This window comes from Phocoena sinus, chromosome 12 (genome assembly GCF_008692025.1).
Source record: "Phocoena sinus isolate mPhoSin1 chromosome 12, mPhoSin1.pri, whole genome shotgun sequence".
NCBI lineage: Eukaryota > Metazoa > Chordata > Mammalia > Artiodactyla > Phocoenidae > Phocoena > Phocoena sinus.
In genome coordinates this window covers 49,376,694-49,389,045 of record NC_045774.1, presented here as the reverse complement: position 1 = coordinate 49,389,045, position 12,352 = coordinate 49,376,694, and the positions used below count along the sequence as shown (strand labels likewise).

The 12,352-nt window shown below is 34.8% G+C and overlaps 1 protein-coding gene across 2 annotated transcripts in view; it reads left to right on the top strand.

Annotated features, from left to right (window-relative positions):
• The window catches only part of CDC40 (cell division cycle 40), a 55,333-nt gene extending 48,095 nt beyond the window's left edge, over positions 1-7,238 (top strand). The window contains exons 13-15 of one of the 2 annotated variants that reach the window (XM_032651505.1): positions 1,643-1,719; positions 4,111-4,255; positions 5,257-7,238. In XM_032651505.1, coding sequence (XP_032507396.1) covers positions 1,643-1,719; positions 4,111-4,255; positions 5,257-5,434 — 400 coding nt within the window. In that variant the 3' untranslated portion in view covers positions 5,435-7,238. The remainder of the gene's footprint in view (positions 1-1,642; positions 1,720-4,110; positions 4,256-5,256) is intronic. The other variant, XM_032651504.1, reaches the window with a different exon arrangement.
• Positions 7,239-12,352: the final 5,114 nt, after the last annotated feature.

The window sequence follows — 12,352 nt, the reverse complement described above, 5'->3', positions numbered from 1 at the left end:
AGGCTCAGTAGTTGTGGCTCACGGAGCCAGTTGCTCCGCGGCATGTGGGATCCTCCCAGTCCAGGGCTCGAACCCGTGTCCCCTGCATTAGCAGGCAGACTCTCAACCACTGCGCCACCAGGGAAGCCCTCTTTTTGTTTTTTTGATGATCTCATTTCCAGACTGAAGATTATTTGTAACATAAGTTACTAGCTTATTATACTGATTTACAATTTCTAATTAGAATATAGTATTATGTTTATTAAATAGAACTATGCCTAGCATTTTTACTAGCAATTATGAAGTTCACAGGTGTTCAGATTCTTTTCATGTTATAGAGCTCATTGCACCAAGAGTCCTTGAAGGGATCTGTTTAAATTTTAGTAAACCATTGATTGATATGAACCTGAACTATCATTAACTTTAGAAAATGCTCTTATTTTTTAATTCATGTTATAAAATTATCAGCCACTAATAATGAGAAGGGAAAAGTAGTTGAACCTTTTTAAGGTTGAGGCTCTTCTCAATACATTTGGGTCATTCATTCTGAATGTCAGTTCTCACTGGTAGCTTAGAGGTATTAAAGGGTTGGAGATTTGATAAATGATACTGTTCTTCAGGTTATACCTGAAAATGTTTTCCTCCAACCAAGACTCTGATAGTTTTTTCCAATCATTTGCTTCTTCTTCCGGGTTGATAGATAGATGGTTAGAGAAGATGCTTACTTAAAAGGCAAATTATTATTGTTATTGCTCTAATTAATCAAAGTCTTTGAACTTGAACCATGGTTTGAAATTGAAATTGGTGCTTTATAGTCTGTATTATTCATCAGATTACATTTCCCACACATTACTCTATAAAAAACAATTCTGATGTCCCATGGTCTCTGAAGGACCAAAATCCTTCAGAATTAGTAAAGAATTTTTTATCATGGAGAATATTAAAAATGAAAAGACACTTAGAATTTTGGATGGGTCTAGATTTAGGTGACTAGTTTTGGATTTTTGTTGTTTTTGTTTTATCTTTTGTATCACTCACAAGAAAAATATTTTAATGCTTTTTCTCCTACACTGTACACATTTGGAATACTTTACAAATAAGCTGAAAATAGAAGATGTCCAGGTACCAAGCACTTAATCTACCTTACCCATCCCTTACCCATCTGGATGGGCTCGACCTGCTTGCAGATCCCTGTACATCTTTGCCTACCATCTATCTGCTTGCATTGCTGAAAGCTCTTTAGCACTCTCACCTGCTTGCAGAGTAACAAGTTATGGTTGACTGGCAGGTAAAATAAGAATATTTCCCTGTAGGCTTGCCTCAGACATCTTGCTTCTGGCTACCGTGGTACATTTTTAGATGAGTTCATTATTAAAGAACTTATAGTAACAGATTTTTTTTTAACATAAAGGCCAAAGTTTAAATCAAATAGAGATAGAAAACTAAATCACTGACACTTGTAATTATCATGGAAAGTCATTTGTAAAGTAAAAGCTTTATAATAATCAATAGAATGTCATTTTGTGGTTTTCCTTCTTCCAGGAAGTTTCATGAAAGGTTTATTAAATATATAATTTCGAGAGCATCTCTTTTGTTTCAGAGATTATTATTCTAAAAGTACTTTTAGAAATTACTATTCTGATATGCTATTTTTAATTTTTAGGGATATCCCTGTGGATTTCAAGTATATAGCAGAACCCAGCATGCACTCAATGCCTGCAGTGACTTTGTCTCCAAATGGTAAGTTAGTAGATAGTGTTTTTAAATGAGCTCTGTTTTCAAAAGAGCCTTGGCCATTCCCTCCTAGGGGAAGTGTGTCACAGTGCCATACTTATATAAGGAAATCTTTTCAATATTAGAAATAATCACTGGTTTTCATGTGTGAGTCACCTCACCCATTCTCTTGTTATTTTTAAAAGGTAAATATAAAAGAAATGATTTGCAACTAACATTGCCCGAGCATCTAAGGATTTCCATCTGAGAATCAGGATTTATTTTTTTAATATATAATTATCCTTCTAAGAGAATCATGTTCAAGAGCTCAGTGGTTTATTGTGAGCTCTTTTTCTTTCAGAGAATGGGAAATTTTGTTCTGGTTCCTCATAGAAAACACCTTAGCAATTTACTGTAAAAGATTTTTTCAGGCAAAAATTAAAAAGATAAGTCTAATACTGTTTTCTATTTAATAATTCATTGCCTTTTAAGTACAAGTACTACAGATATACTGATATAATTCTACATGATGATATTAAAGTGGAGGATCCGATATTTGGGCAGCATTGTGAACTCAGTAGCTACTGTGAGTATAGAGCAAGGAAGAGGGGTCAAGAAAGAGTTCGCTTTTCTAGTCGGGGCATCTGCCACAGGCAAATCAGTGATATTTGTCAAATGCCCTATGATTTTTATGAGAAGAGCAACCTCACTGGGTGCTGTTCTGATAATCACTATATTGTATACAGTCACATTTGTCACTGTGCACCTGAATTTCATATAGTGTATTTTTAAACCATCCATTACAAATACTGTGCCCATCTTGAACAAGGCCATTTACCCAGTCAGACTGTGAGCATTGTTAAGAGTCATCCCTTAGTTAATCATGTTTACAACTATACAGGATGTAAAGATACTGCAGTTAACACTCTAATGGCTTTGGTGAATCCTGGGTAGATAAAAGCAAGGTGGCCCAAATTGAAAAATGGGCAGAAGACCTAAATAGACATTTATCCAAAGAAGACATACAGATGGCCAGTAGGCACATGAAAAGATGCTCATCATTGCTAATTAGAGAAATGCAAACCAAAACTACAATGAGGTACCACGTCACACCAGTCAGAATGGCTGTCTTTAAAAAGTCTACAAATAATAAATGCTAGAGAGGGTGTGGAGAAAAGGGAACCCTCTTACACTGCTGGTGGGAATGTAAATTGGTGTAGCCACTAAGGAAAACAGTATGGAGTTCCTCAAAAAACTAAAAATAGAGTTGCCATATGATTCAGCAATCCCATTCCTGGGCATTTAACCAGAGAAAACTATAATTCGAAAAGATACATGCACCCTTAGTTCACAGCAGCACTATTTACAATAGCCAAGACATGGAAACAACCTAAATGTCCACTGACAGATGAATGGATAAAGAAGATGTGGTACATATATACAATGGAATACTACTCAGCCATAAAAAAGAATGAAATAATGCCATTTACAGCAACATGGATGGACCTAGAGATTATCATACTAAGTGGAGTAAGCCAGAAAGAGAAAGACAAACACCATTATGATTTCACTTATATGTGGAATCTAAAATACAACACAAATGAACATATCTATGAAACAGAAACAGACTTAACACATATAGAGAACAGACTTGTGGTGGCTGGGGGGAGGGGGGAAGGGAGGTGGGGGAGGGGGAACTGGGAATCTGGGATGAGCAGATGCAAGCTATTATATACAAAATGGATAAACAACAAGGTCCTACTGTATAGCACTGGGAACTATATTCAGTATCCTGTGATAAACCAGAATAGAAAAGAATATAAAAAGAATATGTATCTGTATAACTGAGTCACTTTGCTATACAACAGAAATTAAACACAACATTGTAAATCAAGTATACTTCAATAAAAAATTTTTTTAAAAACAAGTGTGGCCCACAACAACAGTTACTAGAATTTTTTTAGTCATATCTTTCTTTGTACAGTTTTATTTAATAATCCTAGGTTTTCTCACCTGGAGTTTATCCTTCCTCTTTCCATAATTAACATAAATAAGTCTCTTTCTCTCCATGGTTCTATTGTTTATACTTACTACAAATTAATTTCATTTCATAAAATTTAGTTTTATTAACGCTAAACTCAGAGTTTTTGTATATCCTAATTTAAACAAACAAAAAAGCTTTTATAGGAAAAGTGCTAAATGATATAAGATTGTATGAGCAAAATCCACTACTTTATATATAAATACCTCTCACCAGCAACAAATTTGTAACACTTTACAGGTGGTATGGTAAATTAATTTTCCTACTATTATGAAGTAGTTGGGAATAAAATAATATTAATGATTGAACATATTTAAATAAAGTCTTTTTAAAATTTTCAGTCTTCCTCTAAAATGTCTCATTTATTGAATTTACAGGGAAATGGCTAGCGTGCCAATCAATGGACAACCAAATCTTAATTTTTGGAGCACAGAACAGATTTAGATTAAATAAGAAAAAAATTTTTAAGGGCCATATGGTAGCAGGCTATGCTTGTCAGGTAGACTTTTCACCAGACATGAGGTAAGTTTAAACCTTCTCATGTATTCCTATATTCATATATAATGATATAAACTACTGCTGTACAAATAACACTGTACAAATCACTTTTATATATGTAATTGTATGAGAATTGTTCAGATTGTCAAAATGCCAGATAAAAGGCAAGAACAAATTAAGACAGCTACATTTGGCTTTTTTTTTAAGTTCTTTAGTCTGTCTCTTTATATTGTTCAGTTCTGTGCCCTTTAACCACATAATGAATCCCTGCCTTTATAGGCTATGTCCTACTTTCTTTCTGCGTTTCTAAGCAAGGCTGGAAGGACTGTAATCTCTATATTGCTGTGACTGAATGAGCACCAGAAGAATTAATCCTGTATTGTAGGGTTGAAATTAACAGTTTCACTACAGCTTTTCTGTGCTGAAACCTCAAATCCATCTTCTGGTCACACTAGATTTCTGAAGCCTACAGCCTTCCTAAGAGTGAAACTCTGCATTCATTCCCCTATTGTTAGCTCAAATATATGGGTATCACTAATTTAGAAATCCCTATAAACTTGTATGTTTAGCCTGGTAATTGGGATTTAGACTCCTACCTCTCAGTGAATCTTGGATATATTCAGAAGCTGTTGGGGCCAAAAATAATTATGAAGGTGGTAGAGTCCACTATAGTTGAATTGGTCTACATGTGTTTGCTGGCTCTGTATGAAATTGGTTCCCTTACACTGTTTCTGACTGTCTAGAGAGTGATTGTGATACCGCATTCACTGTGGCCCCTGGCTCTCCCAATCTTCCAAGTTAAAAATAATTTTTCACTCTTAGATTGGTCACTCAGTGGGGAGGTTTTCTGATAGAAGTTTAAATTATAGACTGCTTTATACTCTACCTTATTATTCTAAGTATTATATAATCACAGTGATTTTTTTACGTTAAGGTGAAAAAGATAAATTATTTCTCTGTTCCTCACCCACTTTACCAGTTGAAGGTGTTTGAATAATTTGAATTTATTTTTCTTCTCATTATAGCTATGTGATTTCAGGAGATGGAAATGGAAAATTAAACATCTGGGACTGGAAGACCACAAAACTCTACAGTAGATTCAAAGCTCATGATAAAGTGTGTATAGGTGCAGTGTGGCATCCTCATGAAACATCTAAAGTCATAACTTGTGGTTGGGATGGTCTCATTAAATTGTGGGATTAATGGGATTAATCCTTATACTATCTGGGATCATTTTTGATCCAATATCATATTTAACTATATTTAATTATTAAATGTGTTAAATGACAACTTGATTTACAGATTATGATTTTCTTACGTGGCCTTATGAAGTTGAACCATTGTTTAAAAAGAAAAAAACTTTGTAAATTTGGCTCATATAATTTCATTGGCAACTTCATTTTGTTCTTTATAGATGTTATTTATACAGAGAATGACCATTAACTTTATATTTGACAAGTAGTTATTTTTGGCAGGCAGTTTGGGTTTACCCCCATGACGTACTGAAAGGATCCCTTTAGAGCTAAGAAGGAATCCCTAGTGGATTACCTCTTCAACAAAAAGGGAAGAACAGGGATGGTATAATTTAATGTGAATCTGTAAGAAGGATAAAACCACCCACAGTTACTGTTCCCATTATTTTCAGTGGGTCAAGTTCTAATCTTTCGGATTCACGAGTTCCACTATTTTTTATGACATATGTTGTGTCTATTTAGTTGTAAGCCAGCAATCTTCTCTGACTGCAGCATTCCTCTAATTATTAAACAATGTAAAATAAAAATCAGTCCAGAGTTCTTTCCTTGACTTTCTTCCTGATCAGTATAGACAGGATTGTATATAATTAGAGAATTACATTATTTTTGAAGATGGAACTCAAGAGGATGAATCAAGACTGAACTGTATTTGTATTTACTGTCCAATAAAGACCTGGCTACACTTTCAAAAATCAGGGTCTCCTAGGTCACTCACCTCTTCACTGTTGTTACTACTGAAATACTCCTCATAGGAGATTGGATGTGAGGACATAGTTCAAAATGTCAACTTGTAATTTCTTTGAAGCTGTATGTTTTATCTATTAAAATTAATGATTTTTTTATGAATATATTCAATAAAACTTTTTAAGATTAGAAAAATGTTAAACTTCTTTCCAAATCTTTGGGTAAAATTGACACTCCAGAAAGATGGCTAGGTTTCCCAGTTTGAGAAGCAGGGACTGTGATTGGTTAAAAAAATTTTTTCTCAACTTCAGATTGTGAAATCAAGATAGCCTCTTAAATATAGTAACCAAGAGCACTTTAGTTTGACAAGACATTTCTCCTGTCTTTTTACAAATCTATGTTAGATGTTTGAATGTAGTGTTAAATATTTCAATACCATGCTGTAAAAGATTGGTTCATAGCTGCTCAGAGTGCTGACTTGGAGACCAGAATCATGCTGAGTGTTGATATCCTAGGAACATCATTAGCTCTGAGTCCTGTGCTATCAAGAGCAGTTCATGCTCCATACCCTTAGAACTTCCATTTTTAAACATTAACTTTAAAAAGACCTGGTGTAGATGACCAGGTGCTATAGCCACATATAAATAAATTTCAAAGAAGAAAATAGAAAAAGAGAATAAAAGTGGTAGAGATGTATTTTTGGACACACAGGCACTCAAAGAAATAAGAATACACTGCCTGGCTGCTGTTATTTCTATTTCTTTATCTGCTGGGAAGGGTGCCTACCATTTCCTGGAGAGGAAAAAATTCAGACAGGAGCTTTTCTTTAGTCCCAACCACTGGTTTTAACAAATGTGAATTACTGAAATATGATGAGACAAAAAGTTAATCATACATTTGAACTATCTTGTTCAGCACCAGTATTGTGTATGTTACAAATCATAATTTCAAAATATGGGTTTACTTCATTGTGTTTTTAACTGTTTCTAAACTAAGGAACTGTATATAAAAGCTGTCGCTTTTTTTAAAAGACTGTATTTTTAAATAAAGCACTTTTGTAGAAAGTGTTATCAAAATTTTCGTTCTTAGTCTCCTTTTAAGTCTTAACTCTGAGACACTAAACCATTTGCATATTTTAAATGGGTCATTTTGATTTTCTGGGGAGAAATGCTTTAAAGGTGAGTATAGAATATTAATGGGTTTATTCTAAATAAATGACAAAAATACAGGGCAGTGTCCTCAGAGCACATAGATTAAGTTTAACACAGTCCATATTTATTCACTTGGTGCCACTGAGTCATGATTGCATCCATTTTAGAGTATACAAATGAGTGGGGTTCTTTTCCAGCATAAGAAAGTTTACAGATTATGTTATGACTGGAATTAAGTGGTTACCATCTGGCTCCTTTTCCTCACTGCAACCCTTTTGTCACACCCAGGACAGATTTCCTTCCGAAAAGTTAGAATAAAAGGGATGCTTTAGTGAAGGTTTAATGAATATTTCAATACTGAAGCACAGGCTGAGAATATGTTGTCCTAAATAGGGAGCCCGTTTTAAGATAAGGAACAGGGCGTAGCCTCAAACAGGCATTTCTCTAAGTAGAACAGTATAGAGTGATTTTTGAGGATACATTGTGAGGCTGGTTGATGTCCTTAGCATGTTTACTAATTACCTGGAAGAAAACATGGACAATGAAATAGCAAACCCTTGGATGGTAGCTGTAAGAATTGCAACACTAGCAACAATTATAGAGACTCTAGTTGAAGAATACTGTTTCTCAGAGTGTAGACTGAGAACCACCTGGAGATGGTGTCACTTACTGAGATACAGAATTCAGAAGAAAGTAGTGGTTGGTTAAGGAAACCATAATGAATTCAGGTATGGAGAAGGGAAGTGTGAAGTGCCATCCAGGCCAAAATATCCATCAGCAGTATTAACTTTGGGTCTCAAAGTGAGACCTAGGGAACATTGATGCTATATTTCATCAAAGATGCAGGTTTTTCACATTTTTAACATCTCTGAAATAGGGCTATGTCTTAAAATCAATGATGTGTCATAGTTTAATTGGTGGCATTCTTTCTTAATGGATCATGAAATAACTGATGAAATACAGTGTAAACAAGGCAATTACTAAGGGACCTAAGAAGAAGAAGAGAAGATCCAGGGGAAAGAAGATTCCATCTTAGCAGCTGGTTCAAAATTCATGTTATCAAATATTTATTTGATCAGTGGGTAAATAAAGTGAATGAACTAGCAAACGACTGCAATTTTACAAATACTATATATTCATTCCCTGGTTCAAAGCACTTTTAGTAAGTTCCCCAGATGATATGCACACTAAGAATGAGAATTAGTGGAGTCTGAGTTTATCTTGAGTATTTCAGAAACTACAGTTTAGAGTGTGTAAACTCAGAGAAATTTAGCTAACCAAAAATATGTACACGTGTGTGTGTGTGTGCATGTATTTACATGCATGTATGTATGTGAATATGATATACATTTTACATGTTTATGTGTACACCTTCCATGTTCAAAGTCACTTTAATAATTGTAGAAACAATTTTCTCAATCTAAACACTGAAATTTTATCTGAAACTTAAGTCACAACTTGCAGCCAGAGTCCTTAGAGTGGCTTTATTTTTAGTGACAAAGTGATAACTCCTTTGCTTTTACAGCTTCCTATAACTGCAATAACTGTCTTCAGATGATTTTTTAGCTCCCCACATCCTACTCTCCAACCTTCAGCATTTTTGAGATCTGAGGGACTAACTCAAATCTCAAACATTTTATATTTAAGTATGTGTTCTAGTATAGCACTAATAGAAATACATGAGCCATATATATAATTTTTAATTTTCTAATGGCCACATTAAAAAGGGGATATTAATATAAATAATATATGATCCAAAATATTCTTTCAACATTCAATTATTTTTTAAATTAATATTTTACTTTTCTCATACTAAGTCAGATCTGGTGTATATTTTACGCTTAACAGCACATCTCAATGCAGACACTAAATTTTCATCAAATATTTTATCTGTTTCACACAAAGTAGATTTACATGCCTAAGTTGTTCCAAACAGACCTACTAAGAGTTTTCTAATAATTGAATCAAGTATAAGTTTTTAACTTAATTAAAAGTAAATAGAATTTAAAATTCATCTCCTCAGTCATACTAGCCACATGCTAGATGCTCAGTAGCAGCATGTGGCTGCTGGTTACCATACTGTCCATACAATTCTAGTACCACTTTTTACACACAGTGGCTCAAATACCCAGCTTTACTGCTTCATCTTCTGAAAGACATTTTAAGGTTCAAACTACTCATGTCTTATTTAAACAATATAAATGTTCATATTTTTCTGTACTACATTTTGGACAGTTTCCTCAGGTTTATCTTCCAGTTCACTTTTACAGTCTCTTCAGCTGTGTCTAATCTGCTGTTTAATTCATTAAACTCATTCCAGTGACTATTTTCCCTTTGTGGTAGGTCTATTTGTACTTTTTTATATCTACCTGTTCTTCATATGTCTTATTTTTTATGGTTTCTATATAGTCTTTTATGCCTTTAATCACATCAAATAATTTATATTATACTTTCTTTAAGATTGTTATTCTGTTATCGCAAATTCTTGGACTGAAAATCCCAGTGTATAATGTGTCTGTTAACTTTATCTCATGGTAGGCCATTTCCTTGTCAGTTGTAATTTTTTATTAGGAGTTCATCTTACGTGGGTCTTGTATTTTGGAGGAAATACTTTGTAGTCCAATTTGAAGAGTCCCTTTGAGTGGTTTTACATTTACTTCTGCCATGTACCCCTGAGATATCACCCCCTAGAACCAGTTTTATATCTAAATTTTTCAGCTTATGGATTTCTTAACCACGTGATTATGGATTCAACTCTTTAAACAGGCTGAAGTTTTCAAATTCTCATGAGAAAACTTGATTTTCTCCAGAGCTACAGCAAGGGTAGACTTCCTTGTGCTTGGAGGAAGGGAGATAGGGGTAGTTTTTAGAACCCTCTTCCATCGAGATTGTAGCCCTCCAAGGGTCCCACTGCTTCAAGTATCTCACTCAGTTCCAATCCTTTCCCCCAACATAGCAGGCCTTATCTCTAATGCTCTAGGCCACTGGCCATCACTGGTATACTGAACTAGGACCACTGCAGTGTAGATTCCTGCTCTACTTCTCTGGTTCTAGGGTCCCCCGGGCTTTTTGTGCCTGAAGATTTTTCTTTCTTGGGCATTCATATATGTACATAAACACATACACATACATACATAGATAAATGCATAAATATATATTCACACATATACATACAGAAGGATCACCATAAAGATATATACTTAATCTAGTATCTTTGGATATTGCCACTTTGTTAGGATAGTCTAAAAAGACAGAAGTGTAAACAGGTGCAGTCTGAAACATTCTGATTTTTAGAACCTTGTGAGTTTAAGTGTGTTATCCTAAAAAGGTACTTTACCTAAGGGCACTTCACTCGATGACTGGAGAGGCATCATAATGGATTCATCTTTTATCTGGGGCTTTTCTTCTGAATAAACATATCATTTGGATTTTCCTGAATTTATCCTAAGACTTTATAGCACACAAATCAAGAAATTACCTAACCACTGTCTAAGCCTTCTCTAATCATAAAATGCTAGAATAATGAGATTTTCAAGCTAGAAGAAACCTTAGAAATCAAATATTCCAACCTAAGATAAGAAAATAGGCCGATGAGGGTGATGAATTGCTTGGTATCACGCAGCTGGTCAGCAGCAGGGTCAGAATCTTTCTCCCTTCATCCTGCTATCCTTTCTCTTCTACATACTGCCACTTAAGTGTGTATTTTTAAAACTGTCAGATTTGTGTTGTAATCTTTGTGGCTTTCACTGAGGTAGTTTTAAAGACTGTATTTATTTCATCTTTTAGTAAAACAGAACCTATAGCTAAAGAGATTCTCATAGCCTCTTCCTTGAGAGTTAGACCTAATGGTAACTGCCCGAAAGGACTTTTCTTGGTCAGACTTCAAATATCCTGGAAAACATAATACCCTCTCTCACCTTGTTTGTACTCTTTGAACAACTACCTTAAATTTTTTTGTCCTAAAAAAACAATGTGATTTTAATCATTTCTGTAGAAATACCAGCCCCTGTCCTTTACATCATCATACCTTCTTTCTCTCATAAACTGAAAAATATTCTCCATGCTACTGTGAGTTGTGACCAAATACACTGACTCTAAAAAGTGTGTTTTCTGGGAATTGGTTAAAAAAAAAGGACAATGAGGAATGAGCAAGGAAGATTGAGGTTTTATATCCTAGGGTACCTTCTAACAATACTTGAGCCTTTAATTATTATTGTATTTATTCGATTCAATTATTATATAGCTCTCAAGTCCCTGAGGTCAAGAAAGATCTTCAGGTTAGCATCCTTTAATCAGGAATGAGGACTACTGCAAGCAGTGCAATAAACAACCATGTCAAGAAAAGGACAAATTGTGCCTAAAATTAAATTAACCAAAATGAGAAATATTGGTCCATCTAAATTCCAAAGACATTTTTAATACCAGAAAAAAAGTCAATAACAAATGATGATGAAATAATTTCACTGAAAAATCCTTTGTGAAATAGCTTTCTTTATATTCATATTCAACAATATTTATGGAGCACCTTTGACCTAGCAGGCTCCATGGTAGGCACTGGGAATACTGACATGGTGTTTACCCTCATGGAGCTTACAGTCTGCTGGGAAAGCCATTACACAAGCAGATCCATTAAAGTAAAAGGAGCGTGAAGCGGGGGATAAGAGAAGACATTGTAAGGAGACATAGCTAGGGGCCTTCAATATGGGAGTCCCTGAGAAAACGATGTTTGATCTGACACCAATCCTTGAGAAGTAATACTTTCTTGTACAGATAACTAATAGCTTATTTTTATTGATACATAATTGTGGTTTCTCAATAATGTTATGGAACCCACTTGGACTTTTGGATATACCCACCTAGGGGCGATGTCAAAATATCCAATGACTGGTAACGCATGACACAGAGCAGTTAGAATAGAACCTAAACACAGGGATGGTGCAGGGTCCTGGAGGATGCCTATTGTGCTGTGCATTAATTGCTTGATCTTGGGGCAGTCTGGGTGTCTTGTGGGAGGCAATGCAGTGGAGGAGAAC